This window comes from Carassius gibelio, chromosome A10 (assembly GCF_023724105.1).
Source record: "Carassius gibelio isolate Cgi1373 ecotype wild population from Czech Republic chromosome A10, carGib1.2-hapl.c, whole genome shotgun sequence".
Taxonomy (NCBI): domain Eukaryota; kingdom Metazoa; phylum Chordata; class Actinopteri; order Cypriniformes; family Cyprinidae; genus Carassius; species Carassius gibelio.
In genome coordinates, this window is record NC_068380.1 from 13324810 (window position 1) to 13350561 (window position 25752).

A 25752-nucleotide genomic window follows, 5' to 3' on the forward strand; every position below is an offset into this window, starting at 1 on the left:
CCATCTCCTTCTCCTCCTGTCTCTCTCTCCCTCCTCCCCACTTTTCAGAGCGATTAACGCCCGGAGGATAAGACAATAAATCCTGGCCGCGCCGAATGAACGCCATTCATCATATTCATTTTCCTGTCAATACAATTATGAAAAGCCTCTGGCCTTTCTCTCTTTCTCTGGAACTCAATTCTGCTCAGGGAAAACGCAATTAGTGTGAGAGTAGGAGAAGGCTATCTTCAACTCTCTCTCCTCGATTCATCCCTTTCTCCATCCCTCTGCTCCTTCAACTTTTCCCGTTTCGTTATTCGAGGTGAGGCGAGAAGGTTGCGCGGTCCGCGCCGCTCGGAGTTGAAAAGTTGCCTTCTCCGTCCATCTGCTCCATGCGGTCGGTAGCTGGACCGCAGACTGACACCTGCTGGTCAGCGTCTCTGTCGCAGACGCTATTGATTTATCATTATATGTGTTTATAAAACACTTTTCGGGCCGACTGCTTATTGCTTGCGTGTGTGTGTTCAAAAAAGAGTGCAGGAGTCTTGTTGATGATGCATGCTTTTATAGTACACACTGTATCATACTGTACCTCGCTTGATGTATAGAGTTTGCGCGAGAGGAAAATACATTTCCATTGCCGCGAGTATGCGCGTTATTCCAGCGCAATAATTTGTTTCAGTGTAATGGTTCTATTTGAGTTAGAGACGTTGACAGTGCAAACCATAATACTGTACTGTGAATATATCAGGGTGTTTTATGACATGCTAAAATATCATTTACACTCGCTGAGCAGCACAGAGGAATAGATTAGCTGAAAAAGATTGGGGAAAATATCAAATCTTTTTTTTTTTTTTTTTTTTTTTTGCTATTGTTATACGGAGAGAGAGGGATGTGGACAGGGATGTGGGCAGGGGGAAGGAGTGCACAGGTGAATGAGAACATCAGGGAGAGATAGAGCCACTTTATGAACGCACGAGAGAGAAGAGGAGAGCAATAAGGTGAGTAACCAACCCTGCGGCCCTATGCTGCCAGACTATTTAAAAGTTATTAACACACATCTTTAAAAGGTAGAGCGAGAGAGGAAAAAGAGATAGGGTCAGGAAGAAGTTATTCTGTTAGAAGAGGATCCGCACGGATGGATGGAAGACTGAATGGACAAGTGCGTTAGATGAGAGAGAGAGAGAGAGAGAGCGAGAGAGCGAGAGAGAGACATGCCAGGTGTGGGTCTCCCCCCGTCCGCCCACCCCCCCTCCTGGTGCTAATTGATTCTGGCTGCTCTGTGCTGATTAGTGTGAGGACTCATGGGGTCTGAAGGCTTAAGCCAGCTGTCCCAGAGCAGTGTGTACCCCACCACTCACCTGCGGCACTGACGCCCCCTACTGGAGCAGCAGGGTACTCTCGCATTACAGGGGAGGGGAGGGAGTGGACAGGAGATACAACTCGCTTAATGTCATTTTGATTGCTTTCAGATGCTGTATGCAGAGTAATTAGTTAATAGGTAATTAGTAATTATTGTGTACTTGGCAGATTAAGTGTTTGAAGCTGCGATGTGCTGATGTGATGCTCTCGGTGGTGAAGCACCATGTCTGCACATCCTGAAGTCTAAACAGACCGTACAGCTCGTGTCTTATTCACTTTGCTATATCCTTACCCACTTTCAGAGTGAATAAAAAAGTTTTACGGTAATTGTTAGAAGTTTAAGTCATTTTCAGGATGTAAATTTGTTTGAATGTCTGGCAGAAGTGTCTTTTGTATAAAGACAATCAGTGAACACATAGTGTTTAAACAAACCTGTTTTGTGATATAGGCCTACTTGTGAAATGTAAAGCACTAAAAAAATTACAATAGCACTGGAGCAGCTACTGTTGCTGTGGTTACCGATTTCTGCTAGCAAAGGCCGAAATGATGCTGAAATATCTGTTATATATATATAACATATATATATATATTATAATTAATTTATGCTAAACAACTTATAGTAATAAAGCAGCACTAATTGCAATATCAATAAAGATAAGTTTAAGCATGAATATTTAAAGATTACTTTTCAAAGAACAAATTTGTTGCATTACATCTTTACTGAAGCTGAATTCAGTTCCCTCAATGAATATCTTCTGTGCATGTAACATTTGTAAAAAAAAATTAAAACAAATAATTAATTTTATTAATATTATATATATATATATATATATATATATATATATATATATATATATATATATATATATATATATATATATATATATATATATATAATTACGTCCTGCTCTTCCCTTTCAGGATAATTAGTACTATTTATAATATTTTTAGTCTAGGTCTATTAGATAAACAAGTTAAATTAAGAATCTGTAGGGAAGGTTTTTAATTTCTGTTTTTTTTTTTTTTGTCAGATAGCCTATATGAGGTGTGTTGGTAGATTTGAAAAAATAACAAAGGAAAGGAAGATAAATTGTAAATGAAGAGCTGAATAAGTGTAAATGTTGAATGAGATCTAAAGAGAGTTAAAATATGTTTTTCCATTCATATTTTCATCTCTCCCAGGTAACTGGCAACCTACCATAAATTTTCATCTTCAGCTGTTTGAAGTGTGGGTGTATACAGATTGAATATTTGTTAATGTTTGCCTGCTATGATTAAGAGACAAAGTTGTGTGTCTGTGTACCTTTCTTTGTGTGTGCATAAGTATGTGTGTGAGTGCTTATGTTTGTGTGTGTGTGTTTGGTAATTGGCTGTATATTAAAGATAGTTGTGATCCTGCCCTCTCTAACACAGCAATAAAGCTCACTTAGAGTGTTTTATTAAAAACAGCCAGCGAGAGGGGGGAGACGGAGGGATGGGGCAGTAGAGACGTAACAACACAAAAATATTGGACTTTTTCCTGTATCATTTTTTGTCTTTAAAAAGTCCAAATGACCACTCAAATTGGGTAGTGCATCATTTTCTGTCATGCAGCTGAAAGCGTTGCAGACAGTTCTAATTCATCATTTTGGTGATTTAATAGCTGAGAAATATATTAAAATAATAAAATGTGGGCTGAAATGCCCTGGATTTGCAGTGATAAATAGCCCTCTCTGGCCTGATCGGATTAGTTGCACTAACAGATATATTGCGGTCAGGATTCACGCAGGCACGCACGATTGTTTTCCAATAAAAAGTTGCATATTAAATTCCAACACAGAAAAGGAGGGGAGAGACCCCTTCTATCTACAAACCCTCCAGAAAAAGAGATAGAGGGGAAAATGAGAGAGATGAATGTAGAGAGGGAATAAGGGATTTTAAGTGTTACACCGATACCATCCAGAGATATATTGCCAGAGCCGAACCACCACAACCGATAAGTAAGCTACTTAAACTTATTTATCTGGACATTTATAGCAAATTCTCACACATGCATAATTCCTCATGCTCGCAGAGTCATATTAGCATGCTCACAAGCTCATAAACTTTCATTTCAACTCTCTCTCGCTCCCTCCCTCCTTCCGTATCCCTGAGGAAAGCATTCGGAGTCTCATTGTCCTTCGACTCATCAGGAAGTGCTTGGTTGTAATTAATTAGCTCATTTGTTTATGCAAATGTCTGCAATTAAGTCATATTGTTTGTTAAAGAGATAATTTTCTAAATAAAAAAAAAAAGATGTCCCGTATCTGAGAGCAAATGATGTTTGTCTAATTAAGCACATTAGTCCAAATTTGTAATTAACAGTGCATAATTAGGTGGGAAGATATCCTGTTTATGCGTGACGTCATCAGGGGTGCAAATGCACAGAACAGGAGTCTGACGGACGGATGTGCAGACTGAATCGCAGACGGATAGGAGAAAAAAAAAACAGACAACAAGGATAAAAATTTATGTTTTACATTTAATCTAATGTTTTCCAATGCAATCAACGTCTGCATTTGCTGTGATCAGCACCCAAAATGTGTGTGTATTTATTTATGTGTGTGGGTGTGTATAGTGTGAAACACGATGGAGGGAAGGTGTTCGGGGTCAAAGCGGTTGAAGATTAAAGGGTTAAATCTCTTTCATTATTACTCCCCAAATCGACCTGGGGGGATGCAACGAGAACTGATTAAAAAGGAGGAATGAGAAAGCTAAAGAGAGATGAAGATAGAGGGTAGAGAAAGAGAGAGACCTCAAAACAGTCCGATATAAATCATAACAATCATAACCTTAGGGCACGTCATGATAAAGAAGAGAAGGAAAGAGATAGCGAGAGAGAAAGAAAAGTGAGGGACACTACAAACACAACCACAATGTACAGCCACAGGAATTGTTGTGATGTTTATTTGTTCAAATGCGAGGGCTTGCATATTATGATTATTGTTAAGGTTGTTTACGGTGCATATGAATTGTGAAGGCCCAAATGTGTGGACTTAATACAATTATTTGTTTGTTTTTCCTTTGCAAATGCAAGGCACGACTAGAGCATTCAAGAAGGATTCAAAAGAAAAGTAGCCTGTGTGACTCTAAGTCTTTTGAAATCATACTTTGTGTGAGAAACAGATCTCAATTTCAGTTATTTGCTAGAAATCTTTAAGAATTCATTAATATTTTTTTATTCATATTCAAATCAATCACTCTAAAAAGAGGTAATTTACATATTTCTAACCATTTTATCCCGAAGAAACATTTCATTATGAAATGTTTTTGTGTGTGTGTTTTGTTTGTATGTTTGTTAATGTTTTTTTTTTTTTTTTTTCAGATTTATTTATTTATTTTTAGTCTGTAACTGTCAAAAATGTATTCAATGCCACCTCTTCATTTTATTTAATTTTATTAAATTTTATATCAACATCTATCTACCCAGACTGTCAAAGCCCTCTAAACAGGTATTTGATATCCTTCTTGTTTGGGGAACCCACCTTGGTTGAAAGAAACTTTCAATGAACAGTTCCTAAAACAGCCATTTATTTATTTAATAATTTTAATAAGTGATTTTAATAATCTGACTGAAGAACTGAATGCAATGGAAAGTTTCCACGGATGTTAAAAGTTCTTAATGAAACCAAAGATCCCAATGAAGAACCTTTATTTTTTTAGAGTGTAAGTGTGGTCAACTCTGTTCAGTTGAGGATACTTCTCTCCTCTTCTCCACTAAGCAGGCAAATGACAGAAATATTACATTTATGATCCATATTGCTTGAAATATTGTAGGAAATCCCATGACTATCCCATGTCTCTGTGATGCAGTACCTGGTATGGAATTTGTTTTCTTCTAAAGAGTGTTCCTTTGAGTCTACTCCTTTCATTGAATCGTTTCAGATTCCTTTCACAAACGCAGACTGAATGATCTGTTAATGAATCACATTCATTTGGTTCAAGTTGAACTCACTCACTCATTAATTCACTGCAGCGGTCTCTCCTCTCACTGGAGAGGAACATTATCAGTTTGTTCCTCGCTCACATTCCTGCTATGGCTTCAGAAGATATATTTTTAAATTTGGTTTTATGATGCTGTGCATTTATTATTTTTGCTATATGATGTACATGTAGGCGTATGTTCTCTGTATGTACGCTATATGCACACATGAAAGTAGGCCTTGTGTGTTCATGTTTTTATGCATTAAGGGGGATACTTGGGGGCTGAAATGAGTAGTCTATCTCTTTTGGGAAGGAAAGTGCCTCTGAAGAGATTTTCGCCAGACCAGCCCATGTCCCAAACAAGCCACAAATGAACAAATAACACACAAGAATGTTGCATTGTGCGTTAGAAGAAAATCCCGTACCACAATGAAAGGGGAGCGGCGGAGTAACACCGCGGTTTACTGAGGATGACGGGACATATAGTGGAAAAGCAGAAGATATTGAAAGCTGGTGATCATTTGTTCTCGTGCGACTAGAGACTGACTAACCGCTTCTCCATTATGAGTGACCAGGGGGAGGGCGAAAGACAATGCCATCTCTTTGTAATTGGTTTTTAGTTTTAATTTCTTTGTGTTTAACACAAATAGGATGGTTCTATTAATGTTAAGTAGGCTTGTGTAATAAGTTTCTATGACCTGCAGGAATTCCTAATCATTAATTCAAGCAAAAGCCTAATGACCTTCTAATCTGTAGCACTTATGAAGAACATTAGTCTCTTTCTCTCCCTCTCTCTCTCTATCTCTCTCTCTCTTGCTAAGAAAGGCTAATTAAAATAGCCATTTGGCAGCCTAGCGTCCTAATTGCTATTCCCATCATTGCTGGTCGATTGGGAGGAGATAGAGAGATAGAGGTGGGGAGAGAGTGAGGAAAAGAAAAGATGAGTGAAAATAAGATTGATAATGAGATAACGAGTCATTAGTAGCATACATTAGCGAATACAGCCCAGGCTTAATGTCCCCTCAATCAGTTAGAGCTGTCTTCTTTTTATCATTCTGTCCCTGCATGTGCTTCCAGTCATCTCCTGCCTCATATCTGGAGAAAAGGACGTCCTCCTCTGGCTGGTGAAGAGAAAGTGCTGTGACACGCAGCATTTTGGTCAGGTTTGTGATTATCATTTTTGCTTTAAAGAAACCGTGGCTTTTTGATGTATGGTTTATAAAAAAAGCACCAGGCTGATGTAAAATAATACCATCTGATTTTGGATTGCTGAACTGAGTCCAGGCAATACTTTGAATATATCCATTGCGCCATCTTCTGGTGATCTGCAGCATTATAAATGCGTGTTAAAATGAAACCTGGACTCGGATAAGAGCGTTTATTTTGAGCATTTGTTATACATTACATTGTTAATTAGCCATGTTTTACACAACGGAAATGTGGATGCTTACAATCAGATTGTTTCATTGCTGGAGATACAAATGATTAGATGCTCTGTAAGCTTTCAACCCAGTTTTGAACCTGCAGGTCACTTCCTGAACAGACTGAGTAGTTTATGCAATGTGGCTTAAATCATTCACATCTTGCTAAGAGTTACATCATACTAGAATACTGACCACCAGCTGTTTGTCACTGGTGACTCACTCTTTTCTCTCTATCTCTCTTTCTGCAAATGCACTTAAATGCATTGTGTGCAAAAAGGGGATTACTCCTCAAAGATTCCAGGAAGGGATCTGCACCTAATCACCAACATACAGTTCAGTTGGCAGGGAATTGCAAGAGCTCAAAAAGTGGAGGAGAGACTTAAAGGTAAAAAAAAGAAAGAAAGAAAGAAAATAGTACCGTGTCAGAGCTGTGAAATGGGGGCAATTATTTTATACGAAAAGTTTTTAATCTTTAGTCATTTTGTTATGTGCTTGAATATTTTTTTATTTTTTTACATTTCTTTACAGCTTTAATTATTATTATTATTTTTTATTTTTGTACTTTATTACATTTAGTTGCCAAGGCAACATTTCTAAGCTTTTCATTTAATAGATATATTGTATTTATTTTCAGAATTATTTAAGTTTCCAAAAGCAATTTTAATACTTTTAGTTAACAATAACACTAGGGGAAGCATATTGAAGAAAAACAAATTAAACTATATTCTTTTGCTTGCTCTTGTTTTTGGAATGGGAATATTATTGCTCTCTTTCAAAGCGTTAATGGTCTCTTTCAGCCTCTTACTGCCTTCCTTTATAGCTTTTTTGTTGCCATCTCTCACTGCCTTGTTTGCCTCTCTTTTCCGTCTTCGTATCCATATTGTGACAACCCCCAGAGTCAGCAGAAGTATGATGAGAACCAATGCAGCTACATCTAGACAGTAGTAGGAGAACACAGACATGTTGTAGGCCTCAGCACGTAAGTGGGGTGCACCTTTATTGCGCAGGACAAACTCGATCCAGTACACTGCTTTGTCGAGAGGATGCAGAGGCCGGTCTTGATGTAAACTGGAGAGCTTCTGCATGTTCTGACGATACGTTGGGTTCTCTAAGATATCTCTCAAAGCTTCAAGAAACTCTTCTGTAGTACAAGTAGCTGCCTCCAGCATCCGTGCCGCCCCTCTTGCCTGAAGACGTACAATGTTATCTAGCTGGTCAAATAGCAAAGGGAGTCCCAGAACTGGCACCCCATGATAAATGGCTTCGTATAGACCATTTGTACCCCCATGAGCCACGAAAGCACGGGTCTTTGGATGGCCCAGCAAGTCGTTCTGAGGTATCCAATTAAGCAGCAGGGTGTTATTGCCCAACGATGAAGGTCTTTCTCCAATAAACCTCCACACCACCTTCTGTGGCATGCGAGCGAAAGCGGTGGCAATGGCATCCATGACCTCTCTGGGCAATCCTGCAATCAGTGTTCCCAAAGACATCACGACCACCCCATGGTCTCCTGAGCTCTGCATAAACTCCTCCAGCTCTGCAGGGAGAGGCTTGGCCGGACGACACTGGAAGCCGCCAATGTAGATGAGGTTTGGCATGGAGGGTCGTGGGAACTCGAACACGAAGTCTACACGGACAAGCCACAGCTCCGCCGAACGTTGCATGGCTAGGAGGTCAGCGCCAGGAGGGAAGTAGTTGAGCAACAAGCTGGAGTACATGGGGATCACCATCCAGCGCTCTTGAATGAGGTTCAACCCATAATGTAGAAGGTTGCGGGTTCTTTCTAACAAACCCATTCGGTCCGTCAGGCCTGAGCCAGGGACAGGCACGTAGGATATGGGAGAAGGTGCGATGGAGAAGTGGCCTTCTCTGAAACTCATCCAACGGACGTTGTAGACCATTGGAAGTTGGAGGTAATGTGCCAGAATGACCCCACCAGGCATGGCAGGGTCAGTGAGCATCAAGTCATAGTTCGCCATCTTTATTTGTGTCATCAGATCTTTGTTCTCCAGCATGGTGGTGAGCATGGCACAGTTTGCCGTGTGAGCAACATTTATGATACCAATGAATTCTGACATCTGGACCAGCAGTCCCGTCATTGGGGCCTTCCTGCGGGCCTCAAGAATCCTTTGTACTGTGTTCTCGAACAGGTCCAGGCCTATGTAATTCTTTTTAAGCTTCACTGTAATTGAGGTGAAGTAAGGTGAATTCTCCTGAATGAACCAGCTGTCCGTAATGCGAATCACACTCAGCTCATGTCCATGAGAGTGCAGCTTCTTCACCAGCACCTAGAGAGCAGAAATACAGTTTACTTAGGTTTTAAGCAAGCTGAATTGATTTTCTATTTGGCAAGCATGTTTATTTTATATTTTTAAAACAACAAAATAAATTGTTTTATCTCCATCACATGGAAGCCTGTTTTCCCCCGACATTTTTCAATTGTGACTTTACATCTGATTTAAAAATTGTGACTTCAAAATTTTGCAGTTGATTGTTTTATTATTGCAACTTTCTCACTAATGCAACTTCATTTATCTTAAAGGAATAGTTCAAAATTGAAAATTAATATGCATGTTAGATAGCCTGAGGGTGAGTAATGTTTCAGCAAACTTTCATTTTTTGGGTGAACTATTCTTTTGCATTACTGTGGAGGGGGAGGTGTGGTTTAGCGAAGTCTGCGACGGGAGAGCGAGTGAAGAGACGATCGGCGGTAAGAAATTATTAACAGCTGGATCTCGTTGCAGTGATTGGCGTGGGGAACCAGCATTTAACGGCGCGACAGCCGCCACAAGACGAGAGAGACGGGGACTCGTGAGTGTGTGAAGCGGAGGAGACGCAGTAGTGAAGCCACAGTACATTTATAGAGACGCGCACCTGCCGCGCTGGTTTATTTTGTTGTTTGTTTCTTTTATATAAAAGAATAAAGTCTCTCACGAGCCCTTACGCTGACTCTGGTCTCCTTCCTCTACCCTGATCGAACAGCATTACAATTACCTTTTTGTTTTTACTTTGAGCTGAAAACAGGCTTCCACACCAGCAACAGTGAACTTTGCTGAAATAGTGCAATCTTTTTTTTAAAACCTGCATATTTAAATCAGTACCTCCATGTTCACCCAGTGACTGCCATCAACGGGGAAAACCAGTATCTTATCTCCATTATAACCACAGGGTAAAGAAAGAAGGAGGGATATCCAAAGGAAGATGAGGGAAATGTATCCACACATTTCTCTTTTTTCGCTATCTCAGAATAACAAAAATAATCAGCAAGAAAATCCCTTTAAATTGCTTTCCAGTGCAAGAAACTTTTACACAACATTTAAAATGGACTAAAATGTTCTCTTATGTATAAGTAAATATATACATATATATTGTATAAAGTTAAATGCCACTGTAGAAATAGTTTGTTTAGGTCACATACCTCAGTTGAGTCTTTTAGTTTCAGTCCCACAAAAATGTTGCTACATAAAAGAAAAAGCTTACACAGTCTCTACAGAGATTAGCTTCCCATAATTCCTCTTTTATTTTGTTGTGAAACATCTCTTATCCCCAGTTTTTCCTGGCCAGCAGGATTTTCAAAATGAACTGTGCTGTGTTAACAAATGTTGAATTGCATACCCAAACGCATTCACATTTTAAAGTAAAAGTAATATATATTACATCTTCACTTATACAATTCAATTTAGTTTCCAGAAATCTCATTTTATTACCGTTTTTGAAGCACATCGCATGCATTTATTCCTGTAAACAGTTTTCGTCAAATATGAGTTGTGTTCACTTACTCACAGACAAGATCACTTTAAAATATTTAATCAAGAATCATCAGAGAATAAAGAAAGATGCAGGTATTTTCCAAATACACACATTAATTCCATTCACACATTAATTATGCAGGTTGTATTACACTATTGATCAATTAGTATAGTCTACTGTATATATTCATGTTATAATCATTATTTAAATGAGTAGCAGTATTTCTATTAAATATTTGTTTTAGCGGTTGGTGCCATGTGGACTGCAGGAGCAAATGTTGCATCACCGATCACTCCAACCTGCTGCTGTGTCGAGATGACGTGTGTGGAGGTAGCCATCGGATAGTGCTGCATCACCGGATATGTGTTCAGTACAGTGACCGTTTGCTTGCGTGCTTTGATTTCTCTACTCATCTGACACCACGAACACCAGATACAACAGCAAGTCACCATGATGTCCTCACAGATACTGCCCTGATGCAACACATACAAACAAATGATTGTTTTGTAGCCCTCTTCGATTTTGTCTTTCACTGGCAGAGGGAAAGGAAAAACTCACCCCAATATCGTATTTGTGGCGAACTGCCACCCTCATTCCAAGAGACACAGGCGGGACACATACTGGAACCCCAAAAGCCGCCATGATACCTGGGCCGAATATGTCCAGCAGAGGCAGACAGGTGGTCTCCCCAAAATTCCCAGTAGTGGTGCAGGTAAAGCAAGGGAAGCACCAGAACCCATAGCAGCCTGAGGGCCAAAAAATGTTTTAACACTTTATTTTAAGGACTAATTCTCACTGGTTGCTTATTAGGATGCATATTTCGGGCACATTAGAACTTAGAAAGCCAATATTAACGCCTTATTCTAAATTATCACATTTTAGATCCATTAAACACCCATACCTAAACTTAACAACTAACTGTTAATAAGCAGCAATTAGGAGTTTGTTCAGGGGGATATCTTAGTTAATAGTGGATTTCTGTTCTCTAATAAATAAATAAAATTTTTTATTGTAAGGCATTTAAGCATACTTACAAGAATTCATGTCCTCGCAACAGTCACATATTCCTGAATTCCAGCCGCTCTTTTGAGGTGTCTGCACAATCACAGTCGTCATTGTGATTCGACTTTTCTGATATGAAAGGATGACAAAGTAAGGAAACTGATTCTAGTGATATATATTCATTTTAAACTACCATCTTAATTTGAACTTAAATGTTTACTGAAAATATGTACTTTTAACAGAATCTTACAAAAAGAAAGAAAAAAAAATATATATAACTCATTACATGAAATTTGAGACTTAAATCAAATTGGATAGTTTTTCTAGGAAAGCTTAGTTTGTAAAGAATTTTGTTATATTTTGTATAATCTAACGAGTTACAAACAGTACTTGGTTATTATTCTTTTAATAAAAGTAATTCTTTTTTCATACAACATGTGTGTGTGTGTGTGTGTTAATTCATCCTCTAAAGCAAACACAGTATCTACTGTAAAAAAAAAAATATATATATATATATATATATATATATATATATATCACAATCGATCCAAAAATGTTTGTTACCAAAAGTTTCCACTAGCTAACCAAATTATTTTACTTTCAGTTCAAAACCAATTATAGAGCTTTTCTCTGATGTAGTTGCCAATAATGCCTAAACCGGTTCCTCTGGGTTTGGTTTGGTTTTCTTCACAGCTTATGAGGACAGTGAATGTCCATGAATCCAGAACAAAGTTTATAAACACATCAAAACTACCAATTCCAAACAAAGAGTCACAATTATTTTGAGTTGTGATCTTAGTGTAATCACTAAACCTTTCATTCAAAGAGGATTTCATTAAAGGTTTTTTTGTTTTAAGTTATAGTATTATTCAAAAGAACATAGAATTAAAACACAATTATAAATAGAACTTGTAATTTAATCTTACAAAACAATACAAACAAAAAAAAGAGTCAACTATTCATTCATAAATATTCCATTTTGTGTAGCCTGCAGTTCTGTGTACATTCTGAAAACAAAATAAGACTATTTTTCATATTTATCACACAGATGATTTACTCTTCTGTAACTAATAAATCAGTGAACATAAATGGAGTTAATGTAGCATTTAGCATCCAAGTAGTAGACAAACATTTTGACATGTCACCTCATCACATTTTGACAGAGCGTAACTATACTTTTCATTGCTGAGGGAAAAAAATATATATACATATGTACATATATAAGAAATTGCTTACTTACTCTTTCTAGCACTCCTTTTTCTGTTGTAAGAAAGCAAAAGTGAGTGTATTTATACATCTGAGATTTCAAAGAAAACAAAAAAAGGTGTGATTAATTAGTCACACGTACACACCCGCACAAGAGCCGCACACATGCGCACAAAAGAAGATAAAATAAAAATAATTCCAGCTAAACCTGAAGTCATATCTAAAGAAGTAGGTTTGTAGGTCTGAGCAGAGAAAAAGGTCTGTCTGATTCAACATGAACGGATGTGATGGAATCTCTCCACTTCTTTCTCATTGAATTCTACAAAAGAGACAGAAAATCACACTGTTCCACATATACCCACATATACTGCAATGACAAATGATGATAGTGTCCAAAACATAACAGTATAAGAACAATAAACACCTTTAATTCACAATTATAATGAGCATTGTATATAAACTCTGAAGAGAATTTAGTTTCTATTTGGCAAAATAATTTTACTTTAAACAAATTGTACTTTTTCTTCAAAGTTGTGCTCACGTCTGCTATGTAAGACTCAAAGTTATTAACAGACAAAATCACTTTAAAATACTTCAGTGTTGAAGAAAACAAGACTTCTATAACAATTTACTCAGTTTTTATTCAATCATAAAAAAACAACAACATTTGAATAAGTCTGAAACCCTAAATCAAACAAGAAAAAATAAAAACATATAAAATATATTTTCCAAATGCGGCCAATTCATTCCATTCACACAAAATCATTAATATTGATTAAACAGGTTAGCTATTACACTGTGGATCACTTATGACATTACTAGTGCGAGATGCATGTGGCAGGCCTGAGGTGAACATCTACATAGCACCTGGCGGGACACCAGGCTTTATTTGTACCATCTGGACTGCAGGACCAGGTCCTACCGGTGGGGTGCAGATCACTGTCGGCTGCTGCATAGTGACAACTTGTGGGTTGACTCCCATTGGAACTGGTTGCATCAAAGGATTTCTTTGCAATACTCTGACATCTTTTTTGCGTGCTTTGATTTCTCTACTCATCTGACACCAAGAACACCACATACAACAGCAAGTCACCATGATGTCCTCACAGATACTGCCCTGTTGCAACACATACAAACAAATTATAGTTTTGCTGCTGTCTTTCTTGTATCGGTAAAGGGACAGGAAAAACTCACCCCAATTTGATACTTGTAGCGCACCGCCACCCTCATTGCCAGACCCACAGGTGGAACGCATACTCCAATTCCAAACGCGGCCATGAGAGCTGGGCCTAGTATATCCAATAGAGGGAGACAGGTGCTCTCTCCAAAATCCGCTGTGGTGGTGCAGGTAAAGCAAGGAAAGCACCAGTACGCATAGCAGCCTGAGGAACAAAAATGCACATAATGTATATATATATATGGATCTGTAATATTTATCATAAGGCCTTTAAGCATACTTACAAGAATTCAAGTCCTGGCCGCAGTCACAAATTCCTGAATTCCAAGCTTCCATCCCAGTCTTGCCGAGAGGCTGCTGCACAACTACAGTCGCCATAATGACTTGATCTTACTGGAATGGAAAGATGACAAGAATTTTAAGATTTCACTGATCATAGTGATATAAGTTAATTTAAACTACTCTCTGATTAAAATACTGAAGCCTGAGTAAATAGTTACTGAAAACCGTCACTGTACTGTAAACTGGACTTCACTTTCACTGATGATCACACTTATTTAAAGAATTTAAAGAATTGTGTTACATTTTTTTTTTATATTGTAATGAGTTATGTACAGTCTACTGAATTGAGTTTAGTAATGCGAGGAATTCTAGTTTCATACAAATTCAAAAGAATGTATGCATTGCGGTCACCTTTTTCAACAGTGCTTAGAATTAAACGGTTCTAAATGGTTCTAACAACCCTGTTTGGCAAGTTCAGAGTTGGAAAACATTTGAGGTAATACCGTTTACAGATGATTTGCAAATGAGTCCGTTCTGACTTATATATAGTTTTCACCACAAATATAATAAAGAGAGCATTTAGCATCCGAGTAGTAGACAAACATTTCAATAGAGGAAACTTTAAAATGCAAAAAAATAATAATAATTCTAAAAGTTCTCACCTGTTTTTGCAACCCTTGTCAAATTTTAAAAAGACAGTTTAAATTATACATTTGGTTTAACTGCTGAAAAAAAGAGAGAACAAAATAAGGAATGGCTTACTTACTCTTTCTAGTGCAGCTGATCCTTTTCTGTAAAAGAAAGTAAAAATGGATGTATTTATATATACAAGATTTCTTTACTGAAAAAAACTAAAACAAAAACAAAAAAATCCGAAGCATAAAAAATATGCAGCTAAACTGGAAAACATGTCCAGTAAAGTGAGTAAATGCAAACAGGGGATGTATTGTCTGTGATTAAAATCTCTCCTCCCCTCGCTCTTTGCATTCTTACAAGAGACAGAAAATCGACAGATCGTGACACAGAGCTTAATGAAGGTGAATGAGCTACAATGACAAATAATCTTAAACTATAGGGCTTCATGTGTATAAAATCGACCAAAGATCATAAAACCGTTTTACACCACAGACTGAACAAAGGTGAGTGACGTGACATTCAGCCAAGTATGGTGACCCATACTCAGAATTTGTGCTCTGCATTTAACCCATCCGAAATGCACACACACAGAGCAGTGAACACACACACACACACACACACACACACACTGTGAACACACACCCGGAGCAGTGGGCAGCCATTTATGCTGCGGCGCCCGGGGAGCAGTGTGGGGTTCAGTGCCTTGCTCAAGGGCACCTCAGTCGTGGTATTAAAGGTGGAGAGAGAACTGTACGTTTAAGCATTAAGCATTGTTCAACAAAGTATTAATAGTTGTGTAAACATTGTCATTCTAACAGTTGTCTGAAGTTTTAATTTATTGTAATCCATTACATACCTTTCTATCAACGTTATCTGACATTATCAAGATGAATTTGTTAACTTTTCTTGACATATTTTGTTACAATTATCTAAAGCACAGCAAAAAAAAAAAAAAAAAAACTGATAATGTGAGAAATTCGTTTTAGTTCATTTAGTTCAATTCATTTAGTTTTGACTGTATATTTAATTTTTACATTGAAGATTATGCCGTGATATTTTACATTTAATTATTCGTTTTCTGTTCCTGGACACCTACAAACTTGAAAAACAATGGTTTGTGAAAAAAAAAAAAAACACACACAACAATAAAAAGAATGAACATACAAATTAAATAAATTAAAGTTTCAAACAGGGCCCACCAATACAATCTGCACTGGGGCCCAGCAAACTCCAGCTACGGCCCTGTTAATATCATAAGCATTGTCACTTCTGTCCAATCATACAAGGAAGTAAGAAGAAGGAAGAAGAAGGTTTGGTTTGTTAGTCTCGGTATTTAACACCCACTTGATTTAATTAAAAGTATACCTGGCAAAATGTCATTATGGCCTGTAGTACACGTTTCACCAGTACTCTTTAGCATAATTGCGACAGAGTGTTTCTAATTATGACTTTAAAAAAAGGAAAAGAAAAAAAATGTTTTATGTGTAACTTTTAATTCTTTTATTTTTTTAGTCTGTCTTTATTTCTTATTTTAAACTGATCTATGAGGATAGTTTCTTGTCTTTTCTTTTTTTTTACTAGGCTTTCAAACTGATTACAACACTCAGCGCTAGAGAAGAGGGGAAGAAATTTTTTGTGTGTGTGCTGAATTCCTTGATGCCATTTTTTTCTGTTTGTTTGTTGTTGGTTTTTTGCAAGTATGTTGTTTTGCAAGTATGCTGTCACTTGACAGATGTGGTTTGTTGTGTGCGTGTCTTTTTTTAATCTTTAAAAAATGTCCAGCAGGGGGACACAAAGCAGAAAACATACATGCATTGTAGCTGCTAAATGTGAAAATGCCAACACCCACGTAAAGATCATTCCCTTTTTAATGAAGCATGCTGTAAAACATCTTGTCCAGGCCTTATCATTTCCAGGATGAACTAATGCAATGCTCTTCTTGCTGGACTTCCATCATGAACAATCAAACTTTTCCAAATGATTTAGAATGTAGCGGCACAAATGGTCTACAACAAGCCAAAAAGATCCTGTTACACCTCTCTTTATCGCCTTCAAGTTCAAGACATTGATGCTTGCATATAGAACAGCCACAGGCTCAGCACCCATACTTCCACTCACATCCCCTCCAAATGTCTGAGATCCACTAGTGAGTGACGCCTCGTGGTACCATCACATGGCTCAAAATCACTTTCCAGAACATTCTCGTTCACCATTCCTGGCCGGTGGAATGAGCTTACCCCCCCTATACTGAAGTGACAGCTGAAAACTCATCTCTTTTGTCACTATCTGACTTACTACTATATAAAATTAATAAAATCTTCTCTTTTCTTTCATCTTTTACTGTCTAAATTGTACATATTTGAAAAATGCTTGAAACTTGGTACGACTAGCACTTCCTGTGTCTATTTGCTTCTTTAAGATGCATCACTTGATGTTTTCCTCAGTTGGACAATTGGAAGTCGCTTTGGATACGATTGTCTGGTAAATAATAAATGTAAATGTAAACGTCAAAATAGATTAAAAAAATAATTATGAATACTGAAAGATAAAATTCAAAGGTAATATTCATAACTCCTAATATGTTTATAATGTCCTTCATTATTTATCATAAACATTTAGAATGAAAGTTATATCCTAATAAGGATGCAATGAGTAATAAGAAAGTATTTTACTGCATCAACAAAGTCGCATAAAAACAGGAAAATATAGATTACAGGAATTTTACAAGAATATCTTCATGCAAATAACAGACACAAACCACCTTTCCAGAGACATGAAGTGGAAAGTGGAAAAAAAAAGATCAATAATTTATTGCAACAACAAGTGAAAGATACAAGTGAAAGATATGAAAGATTTTCAGTCTTAAAATAAAGGCAATCACAAGAAAAACAAACATGCGAAGCAATACACATTTCATACTTTTTGCTTTTTTTTTAAACTTTATGTATTGCTTAAATTAAATTAAATCCTGGTGACAAAAGTGTTTATCCCAAGCCATTGTATGCGTTTCTGTATTGTTTTAATGAGCTTTACAAGACAAAAACAGAAACATTTTAAAAGTTGTATGTTTTTACCAATGATGTTGAGTACTTTCAATATTGTCACAAATATACAACACTATCACATCTATCTAGATATGTCAAACACTAATTTAGTTGATCACACTTTTCATGCCATTGATGATGCTGATTAGAAACGGAGTAACAGACATTAAAGATACACAACAAAACAGACATTGCACTTAATAGAAAGAAATACAAAGAAAATAAACATCCTTGAATTTCATCACATATTACTTCAAGAACTGACAGAAAATCATTGTTATAATAAGCATCTTAGTATAAGTGCATATAAAAGTGATTCAGTTGGTGGGATATATTAATAAACATATCTGCCTTTCATTGTGTCAGGATTATTATCATTTACGCACCAGCACAGCTCCTTCAAAACACATTACAAATTCCTGGCACCAACAAGAGTGATTGGTAGGTTTCGTGCCTTCATCTCTCGTGACATCTGACACCAGACACAAGCTCTGCAGAATGTGGCCACCAAGCAGTCATTACACATGGTACCCTGCAAATCAACACAAAAATATATTGGCTATATTACATCGGCCGCCATCGCTATGAAACTGTTCACACATTATCCAATAGCTATAGAAAAAAAAAAAAAAATACTGTAATTTTAGTATGAAATTTGTTAAATTACTCTGATTTAAAACACATTTGAATCACTGTGCTTGAGGGAGTAAACATTTGCAAGAATTTACTTTTGCTTCAAACAACCCTTAATTTACCGACATATAGTACGTGTGACAACTAGCCCCGGTCTCCCCTAAAAGTGCAGTAAATGTTGTTTTTGACAGACGATTCTTACCTTTATGCCATAACGCTGGCGCATTGAGACCCTCATGGACATGGTTATGGGTGGAATGATACCACAGAAATCCAGCAGGGGGAGACATAAACACTCACCGTATTTCTTTGCTTTTATACACGTGAAACACGCGAAACACCAGTAAGCAAAGCAACCTGTTTGCAGAGAGGGACGCAATAATAATACATTATTTATTATAAAGTTTTTCATGGATCATAGGACATTCTTCATAATTCAATGCTTTGGATATGTATTAGTCTGGATGTTAAAGATTTGAGCAGGTAAATTCAAATTCTGAATCCGAAACTGATTCAGGCGAACTGTCTCTTTAACTTTAAGATGTCTCTGATCAATGACAGGAGCGAGTAGGAAATACTGATCAAAAGATATATTGTGTTCCACAGAAATAAGGTGAGTCATGACATGAGGGTTAGTAAATAATGACAAAATATAATTTCCCTTGTCTTTGATTCCAAATGTAACTTACATTCAGGCACGTCATCACAGCAGTCACAGACCCGTGACCCCCACTGATCAGAATCTCTAGAGATCATAACAGGCTGGGGCTGCATGACTACCATTTGATTCGACATGCTTACACCTAAACATTTACAACAGGCAGAGAAGCAGGATATGTTTTCAACATTCCAAATGTCACCAGTATGAACTTTTTGTGTTTATTAGTCCCCTTATTAGTTGACCACTGGCTCATGTGTTCTGTTCATTACCCTCTGTATTTAAGGTCTCTCTTTAGTTCAGTCTCTTGTGTGCTATTGCTGTTTCTCAATGTTTGTTTCATCCCTGCTTGTGTCTGGATTAACTGTTATTTTGTGGATTTTTGGATTAGAAAACATTTTTGGATTATCTTCTTTTTTGTGTGCCTTGTATTACCCACACACACTGCGTGACAGAAAAGATGCTAATGCTTTTTTCTATTTATATTATATATAGCCTACACAGTAACTCATATACTACTGTTTAATATTTTTGCTGAAAAAGTATTATACCTTTTTTTCAATATTTTGTGACATAATAATATATGTATATGTAATAATACATTTACTGTCACAAATTTGTATTTGAGGTAAGACTCTACTTACTCTACTTTGTTACTCTACTTTTGGTAGAGAAACTAAATTTTCAAAAAATGTAATTAAATTTTTTTAAAGTATATATATATTGCATATATATTAATCAGCTTTTTTTCAACTTGAAAATAAATAATGTTTTTTGAGTAGCACATTAACATATTAAAATGATTTCTGACGGATCATGTGACACTGAAGACGGGAGCACTGGATATATATATATATATATATATATATATATATATATATATATATATATATATATATATATATATATATATATATATATATATAAATATATACACACACACACACACACACACACACACACTGAAAGCATATTTAAATAAATAGCAATTTAAATAAATAATGACATGTAAAATATATTATTTTTTATTATTCATGTTTTCCTCATATAAGAGATTACATTTTTAAATTGAAAGTGTTTACAGCTTTATGTAGCATTGAGATCTCACAAGTGTCACATTAAAATCTGATACAAAAGGTTAAATAATAATCTTAAAAATACAGATAAGATTGAAGAAAAGATCTTCTGATCCTGCATATCTTTGTAGAAAATCTAAACTCACCTCTGTGTTGACTGGTCCAACCTAATGCAAAGTATCTGCTGTTTCTAAATATGTGATCACAATCGTGCCTTTATACAGAGTACAAGACTATATATATATAAGAAGAAGAAGAAAAAAAAAAAACATTGGCTCTCAAGGAAACCTCCTTAACCAGTTCGACCCGTTTCACAGCAGCATCTTTCAAGAAAAAAAAAAAAAAGAACAAGCATTACACTTAAAAAGAAACACACACACACACACACACAAAACAGGGTGGAGAACAAGACTGCATTGCTCCATTGCATATGAAGAATCCAGACATGCTTCAAGTATGAAAATACATACAATAGGTCATCATGAAACTTGTGACATGAATGCCTACACTCTCAGAAAAAAAAAGTACAAAAGCTGTCACTGGGTTGGTACCATTCCAGAAGCATATTAGTATCTCATTGTTAGTACCTTATTAATATATATTAGTACCAGGTATTAGTACCTAAAGTATACATATTAGTATGTATATTAGTAATTACATATTAGTAATACATATCAGCCCAAGTGACAGCTTCTGATCCTTTCTTAGAGTGAACAAAGCAATTATTCAAAACCACAGAATAAAAACAGCCTCAAAGAAGTTAAAAATATATCCAGAATGTAAATGTCAAAGGCCGTCATTTGGAGAAAATAGTCAAGCTACATCTCTAACAGAAAAAATCTAAAGACTTCCTCACTGAGATTCATATTCAGAGTTCATGTCAGATGAAAGCTGTTCGAATTTCAATTTCAATTTCATTTTTTTTTTTTTTTTTTTTTGACAGGCTTCTGAACGTTCTCTGCTGAGGTAAAGAAATGTTGTTAGAGAATCTTGCAGAGCAGCATCCATTAAATATTTCCCTCAAGTGCCTCTCACTCATTAAAAATGCAATATATTAAGGATGGACCCAGTAACATGCTGAAACTCTTATCTTCACATCATGCAGAAAAATGTGAAGGATGGTGACAGTCATTGCGCAGCTTTTGACAGAGGCTTTTGTTTCAAGTGTTTTAACAGTTTCCTTAGACTCATATGAAAATATCTGAAGTATTTTGCCGGTTATATGAGTTCACATGGACATTAGTCAAGGTAGGTCAACAATAATGTAAATCTTTCATTCCTGCTTATGTTCTTCCTTGTTAGTTTGGTTTCTGTCCTCTTCCTATTGGCCTTTTCATTCTGAGTCATGTGATGCATCATCTTTAGTTGTTTCACATTATGTATTTACTGAAAGCATGACTTAAAGATGCACAGGATGAGCTGTGTCCCCTTCAGTAATCTCAGAGACAGATTGTGATTGAAGATGAGCAGAGCTACAACTTTCTCTACGGATTTATTAGTTTGGTTCCTGGATTAAAGTCAGTAAATTGTAAACAGAAGTCATAACAGAAGGGGGTGGGTGTATTGGGATATCCCTGAGTCACCAAATCCTCTTCCTGTCTCCGCTGAAATGTTTGACAGACAACAACCCTAGTGTGAAAGTCCTATTGGAATTCCTATTCAAATTCGGAACCCGTCATGAAGGATCATTATGTGTTTTGCTTCAAACAATTTCAACATTAACACAAAACAATAAGCAGGTCTTACAAACTAGTTCCAAAAAGGATAAAATGTCCCCATAGTACTTGGCTACAATGTACAAATAAATAAATACACAAATGATAGATAGATAGATGATACTTCTGATACTCTAAACCCGGATTTTGTTTTAAATAAGCATTTCTATTAGTCATTATTAATAATTACTTATTAGAATATTTACAGAAAATTACACAAGCAACTAACCAAATCCTAACCATAAAGTAATTACTTGTTGTTAATTATTATTACTCAGTGTTTGCATATTTGTGTTATAACATTGCCAATGACATCTTGAAATGTAAACATATATAAATATATACTAGATAGATAGCCTACTATACCAACATATTATAATCATAATATATAATTATCTTTCTTTCTTTGCCCTTTTCATTTTTAAATAAATATCTACAGTAGAGTTAAAACTACCTTATTTAAAATCTGGCATTTGTTTCTTAAATGATTCTTATTCATTCCTGACTAGTTGCATAATTCAGTATAAATCCTGTATATGGGGATTTGATTAGGGATTCAATGGAATTAGAAGGGCAGTAATATTCTCTCGTGATCGTGTTTAGTTGAAAAAAAAAAATCATTCAAGAAGCGTGAGTGATTGACTATTGTGATGCTCAGAAAGAGCCATCCGGTCCACCGCATCCTTTGACTGGAAGACACCGAGCACGAGGACGGTCATTACCGGGGGATGCTGGTCAAGAGCAGTTAATCCTGCAGTTTTCCGCCTTAATAACGAAGTGGATTAAAACACAAGCTCCCTTGCAGAGACAACGACAAACTGCTAACACTGAGCAAACTGACACACCGGCCAACATATACACTGAAAATAACTCTTATATCCTCGCTACGTGCGTTTCGTCGTCCTCTACAGTTCTGAATGCTGTACTGTTGCGGTGGAAGGGAGAAGGTGGAGACGGAGCACACGGGCGCGGAGGAGGCGTTGATGAGCAGCGGGGAAGCGGACACCGTCACCGCTGGAAACCGGGAAGAGACTCCAGCTGCAGGGATGTTTGACACAGAGGACATGCCCGATCTCCTGCCTCCATCGGAGCAACTTCAACCGGGTCCTCGTGACTCGGTGTGTCAGATGCAGCATTTGCGGGTTGAGTTCAACAGTGACTGCTTGAGCCCCGATTCCCCTCAACGGAGGATAGGCCAGAGGGCCCCCAAACTCGGACTGATCGGACGGTCAAAGAGAGGTCAGTAGGCTAATATTTTTTTCTTTCTGATTTTGTAAGGTAAATAACCGATTTTTAACCCACGTTTGTAGAGATATCAGCGGTGGTTTTTACCCTTAACCGAAACAAAAAATTAAGGCACCCCATGGACTAAAAAAAAAATAATAATAATAATAAAAACATTTGATGCTAATGTTTCTAAAGCTACATATACTATACAAAATCATATAGGGTAACAGGGTTGACAGTTTCATATTTCTCTTGTGCTCTAAAGTCCATGTAACTGTGATGTTTATTAAGCAGGGCATTCTTGATATTTCTACAAATACCCAGTTCCCAAAAATAACTCGGACAAAGTCATAGATGTAGATTGTAGAATATCTCCTACTAACAAACTTGAAAATATAAGATAAAAAGGAGACCGTTTGTAATAATTGCTATAATAACTTATGGAATTACACATTTAATAGAATATTTAAATATTAAATAAGGTTAAACGTGGTTCATTCATGTTATTCTATACTGATTTACTTAAACTCTGCACAGAGTCACTAAAGCATGACCCACATTTTCATCTCTGTTGAAAGTAAGATGTGAATTTTATTTTATAGTTGTCGTAGAGGACGAAGATCTTGATGACATCATGAACAACAATGACGGACCACTACCTGTCCCTCTCAGCAATGAGCCGTCCTGAGGCTCTCTAGATTGGTAATATTCTGGACCAGCTATTCATGAATGTGCCCTTCTGCCACGGGACAGTCGGGATACTTTCAGCAGGAGAAAAGTCGAACCCCTCTCCCAGTATCAGATTCACACAAGATCTGCATGCGTTTCAGCTGTAGTTTACTAGTCGCATGGCAGCAGCTGTCAGCCTTCAACAGGCCACACAGGTGATTTGTTGTGTAGTAGCTTTAGACCAGAGCTCTGTGTGTGACACTCGTGCCTCCCAGAGGGAGAAATGTGCATATGTAGGCTGATTAACATATTTCTGACCAAAGGCAAAGACCAGCCACTGTAGATCACTCTTTCCAGGCTTGTGCTGTTATAAAGATGTTGCCTTTCAGTATATTTATTTAAGCATTTGGCAAGAAGAACAGCACAATGCTCATGTGTTTTACTTTCTCTCAGAACTCTGGAAATGTACAGTATGCTGCTTCTTAAAGCCATGATTGTAACCTATCGTCCATGACAATATTCAAATGTCAACTAAAACTGGTATTTCTGAAATTGTATTAACACAAACTACAAGTATATATAGGTTAAAAGGATCATTAGTTTCGTGATTGCTGTGGGTTTAGAACTAAACCTCTTTGATTACTTTTTTTTTTGTATATAATCTTAAATCATTTTACACCTCGTGGCTGAGAATTACTTTCCGAAAGGCTTCGCATCTCTAGCTGGTTAATGTGCTTTTACGCCTCATGAAACATTGCACGTTTCTATTAGTTATAAATGTTAAAAGCTTTGCACTTGCTTGAATATTGCCATGATAAGTTATTTTTGATGAAGTAACAAGCTTATATGATTAGTTGGCTAAAGAATTTATATTGTTTTACGTGTTGCTTGCATTTCATATCTAAGCACTTGAAAAAAGAGAGACCTGCCAAAAAGAATAAATGTGCACAGTTTGACATAATAAATGACAAATTTACAGCTTGGCTTCATTGTATTGCACTGTTTTGGGGCAAAGTGTTAAACTGTTACATCTTTGTCCACTAGATGGCTGCAAAACTTTTTACAAAAAAATTTCAATTTTCGCTTTTAAGCTTTTTGGCTATGGTAATTGTTCAATTTATTGCATTTGCAAACATTAATCTGCATCGTCTACATACTTGCAAACTGCCTCAAAATCTACATGTTTAACGTTTGAAAAACCCTGAAAACTTAGAAGCGGGTTAAGTTTTTAAGGAATTTATATGACGTTCATCTCAAGGAATCCAAATAGTTATTGGCTCCATTATAATGCCTAGATCTTGAAAACATTATAATTATATATGACTTTAATTAAATTCTCACACTGTATTGTTACTGTGGTTATTTTCTCAGGTGAATCCAATTTGTGTTGGCAAGTGTTAATAGGGGTCTATAACTAAAAGGAAACTTTTGTTGTGACTGAAACTATTGTGGAGTGTACTTAAAAGTATAGCGATGCCTATTTACCTGTAAAAGGATAAAACTACCAGTCTTTTATTTCTACTTTCTTCAGTTCGGCTTAGCCTGAATGAACAGGACCCACTCATCACGTTTGACCGATTAGACACACAGTTAACAGGAAATGATCTCTGAGTGGCAGTAGAGAGACTACCACATTTGGTCTCAAATTTCTAGGAGAAACATAAATCCCCTTTGTAAACAATCATTTTTATAGACAAATGATAACTTATGTGAAAATGGCTGTTCCTAGTAATTGATACCCAATGCATATGCTGCTGATCCAGTCCATGATTCTACTTGGTGACCTATTTTCCTTTTACTCATATTCTCCCATTACAGGATTATTTACATTGACACATTCACAGCGTTAGGCAGAAACCACAGATTATGATGAAACGGGCGTCAGAAGACCATGCCACTCACCAAATCACTAATGGCTAAACAGCCACAGATTTCATTAGGCACATACAAAGAACATGACAATGGCCAGG

At 36.7% G+C, this 25752-nt stretch overlaps 4 protein-coding genes across 5 annotated transcripts; all 4 read right to left on the minus strand.

The window, feature by feature from the left end:
* Positions 1–6647: 6647 nt before the first annotated feature.
* ugt5g2 (UDP glucuronosyltransferase 5 family, polypeptide G2) lies at positions 6648–10214 on the minus strand. Its single transcript, XM_052608288.1, has 3 exons — positions 10126–10214; positions 9809–9944; positions 6648–8995 (listed from the first exon to the last, which is right to left on the minus strand). The coding sequence occupies exons 2-3, from the start codon at positions 9929–9931 to the stop codon at positions 7427–7429; spliced, it is 1692 nt and encodes a 563-aa protein (XP_052464248.1). The 5' UTR covers positions 9932–9944; positions 10126–10214; the 3' UTR covers positions 6648–7426.
* Positions 10215–10528: 314 nt separating this feature from the next.
* LOC128021689 (placenta-specific gene 8 protein-like) lies at positions 10529–12732 on the minus strand. 2 transcript variants are annotated; one of them, XM_052608995.1, is made up of 4 exons: positions 12700–12713; positions 11492–11588; positions 11016–11203; positions 10529–10930 (listed from the first exon to the last, which is right to left on the minus strand). In XM_052608995.1, exons 2-4 carry the CDS (start codon positions 11571–11573, stop codon positions 10685–10687), a joined length of 516 nt encoding a protein of 171 aa, XP_052464955.1. In that variant the 5' UTR covers positions 11574–11588; positions 12700–12713; the 3' UTR covers positions 10529–10684. The 2 variants fall into 2 exon arrangements, with proteins under 2 accessions (XP_052464955.1, XP_052464956.1); XM_052608996.1 differs by having other exon boundaries at positions 10530–10930; positions 11492–11583; positions 12700–12732.
* A 623-nt stretch (positions 12733–13355) lies between these two features.
* On the minus strand, positions 13356–14232 carry LOC128021706 (placenta-specific gene 8 protein-like). Its single transcript, XM_052609004.1, has 3 exons — positions 14127–14232; positions 13860–14047; positions 13356–13782 (listed from the first exon to the last, which is right to left on the minus strand). The coding sequence occupies exons 1-3, from the start codon at positions 14218–14220 to the stop codon at positions 13522–13524; spliced, it is 543 nt and encodes a 180-aa protein (XP_052464964.1). The 5' UTR covers positions 14221–14232; the 3' UTR covers positions 13356–13521.
* Positions 14233–17572: 3340 nt separating this feature from the next.
* LOC128021670 (cornifelin homolog B-like) lies at positions 17573–20385 on the minus strand. Its single transcript, XM_052608983.1, has 4 exons — positions 20318–20385; positions 19127–19240; positions 18640–18794; positions 17573–18336 (listed from the first exon to the last, which is right to left on the minus strand). Exons 2-4 carry the CDS (start codon positions 19230–19232, stop codon positions 18214–18216), a joined length of 384 nt encoding a protein of 127 aa, XP_052464943.1. The 5' UTR covers positions 19233–19240; positions 20318–20385; the 3' UTR covers positions 17573–18213.
* Between the last annotated feature and the right edge of the window lie 5367 nt (positions 20386–25752).

Coding starts and splice junctions, on each gene's coding strand:
- ugt5g2 (XM_052608288.1), bottom strand. CDS start 9,931: ATGTGTGGATACATTTCCCTCATCTTCCTTTGGATATCCCTCCTTCTT. Junction 8,996..9,808: donor GTCACTGGGTGAACATGGAG/GTACTGATTTAA, acceptor TCTGCTCTCTAG/GTGCTGGTGAAGAAGCTGCA.
- LOC128021706 (XM_052609004.1), bottom strand. CDS start 14,220: ATGGCGACTGTAGTTGTGCAGCAGCCTCTCGGCAAGACTGGGATGGAA. Junction 14,048..14,126: donor CGGCCAGGACTTGAATTCTT/GTAAGTATGCTT, acceptor TTTGTTCCTCAG/GCTGCTATGCGTACTGGTGC. Junction 13,783..13,859: donor GCTACAAGTATCAAATTGGG/GTGAGTTTTTCC, acceptor GTGTTGCAACAG/GGCAGTATCTGTGAGGACAT.
- LOC128021670 (XM_052608983.1), bottom strand. CDS start 19,232: ATGTCGAATCAAATGGTAGTCATGCAGCCCCAGCCTGTTATGATCTCT. Junction 18,795..19,126: donor CTGTGATGACGTGCCTGAAT/GTAAGTTACATT, acceptor CTCTGCAAACAG/GTTGCTTTGCTTACTGGTGT. Junction 18,337..18,639: donor GCCAGCGTTATGGCATAAAG/GTAAGAATCGTC, acceptor GTTGATTTGCAG/GGTACCATGTGTAATGACTG.
- LOC128021689 (XM_052608995.1), bottom strand. CDS start 11,573: ATGACGACTGTGATTGTGCAGACACCTCAAAAGAGCGGCTGGAATTCA. Junction 11,204..11,491: donor TTGCGAGGACATGAATTCTT/GTAAGTATGCTT, acceptor TTTGGCCCTCAG/GCTGCTATGGGTTCTGGTGC. Junction 10,931..11,015: donor GCCACAAATACGATATTGGG/GTGAGTTTTTCC, acceptor GTGTTGCATCAG/GGCAGTATCTGTGAGGACAT.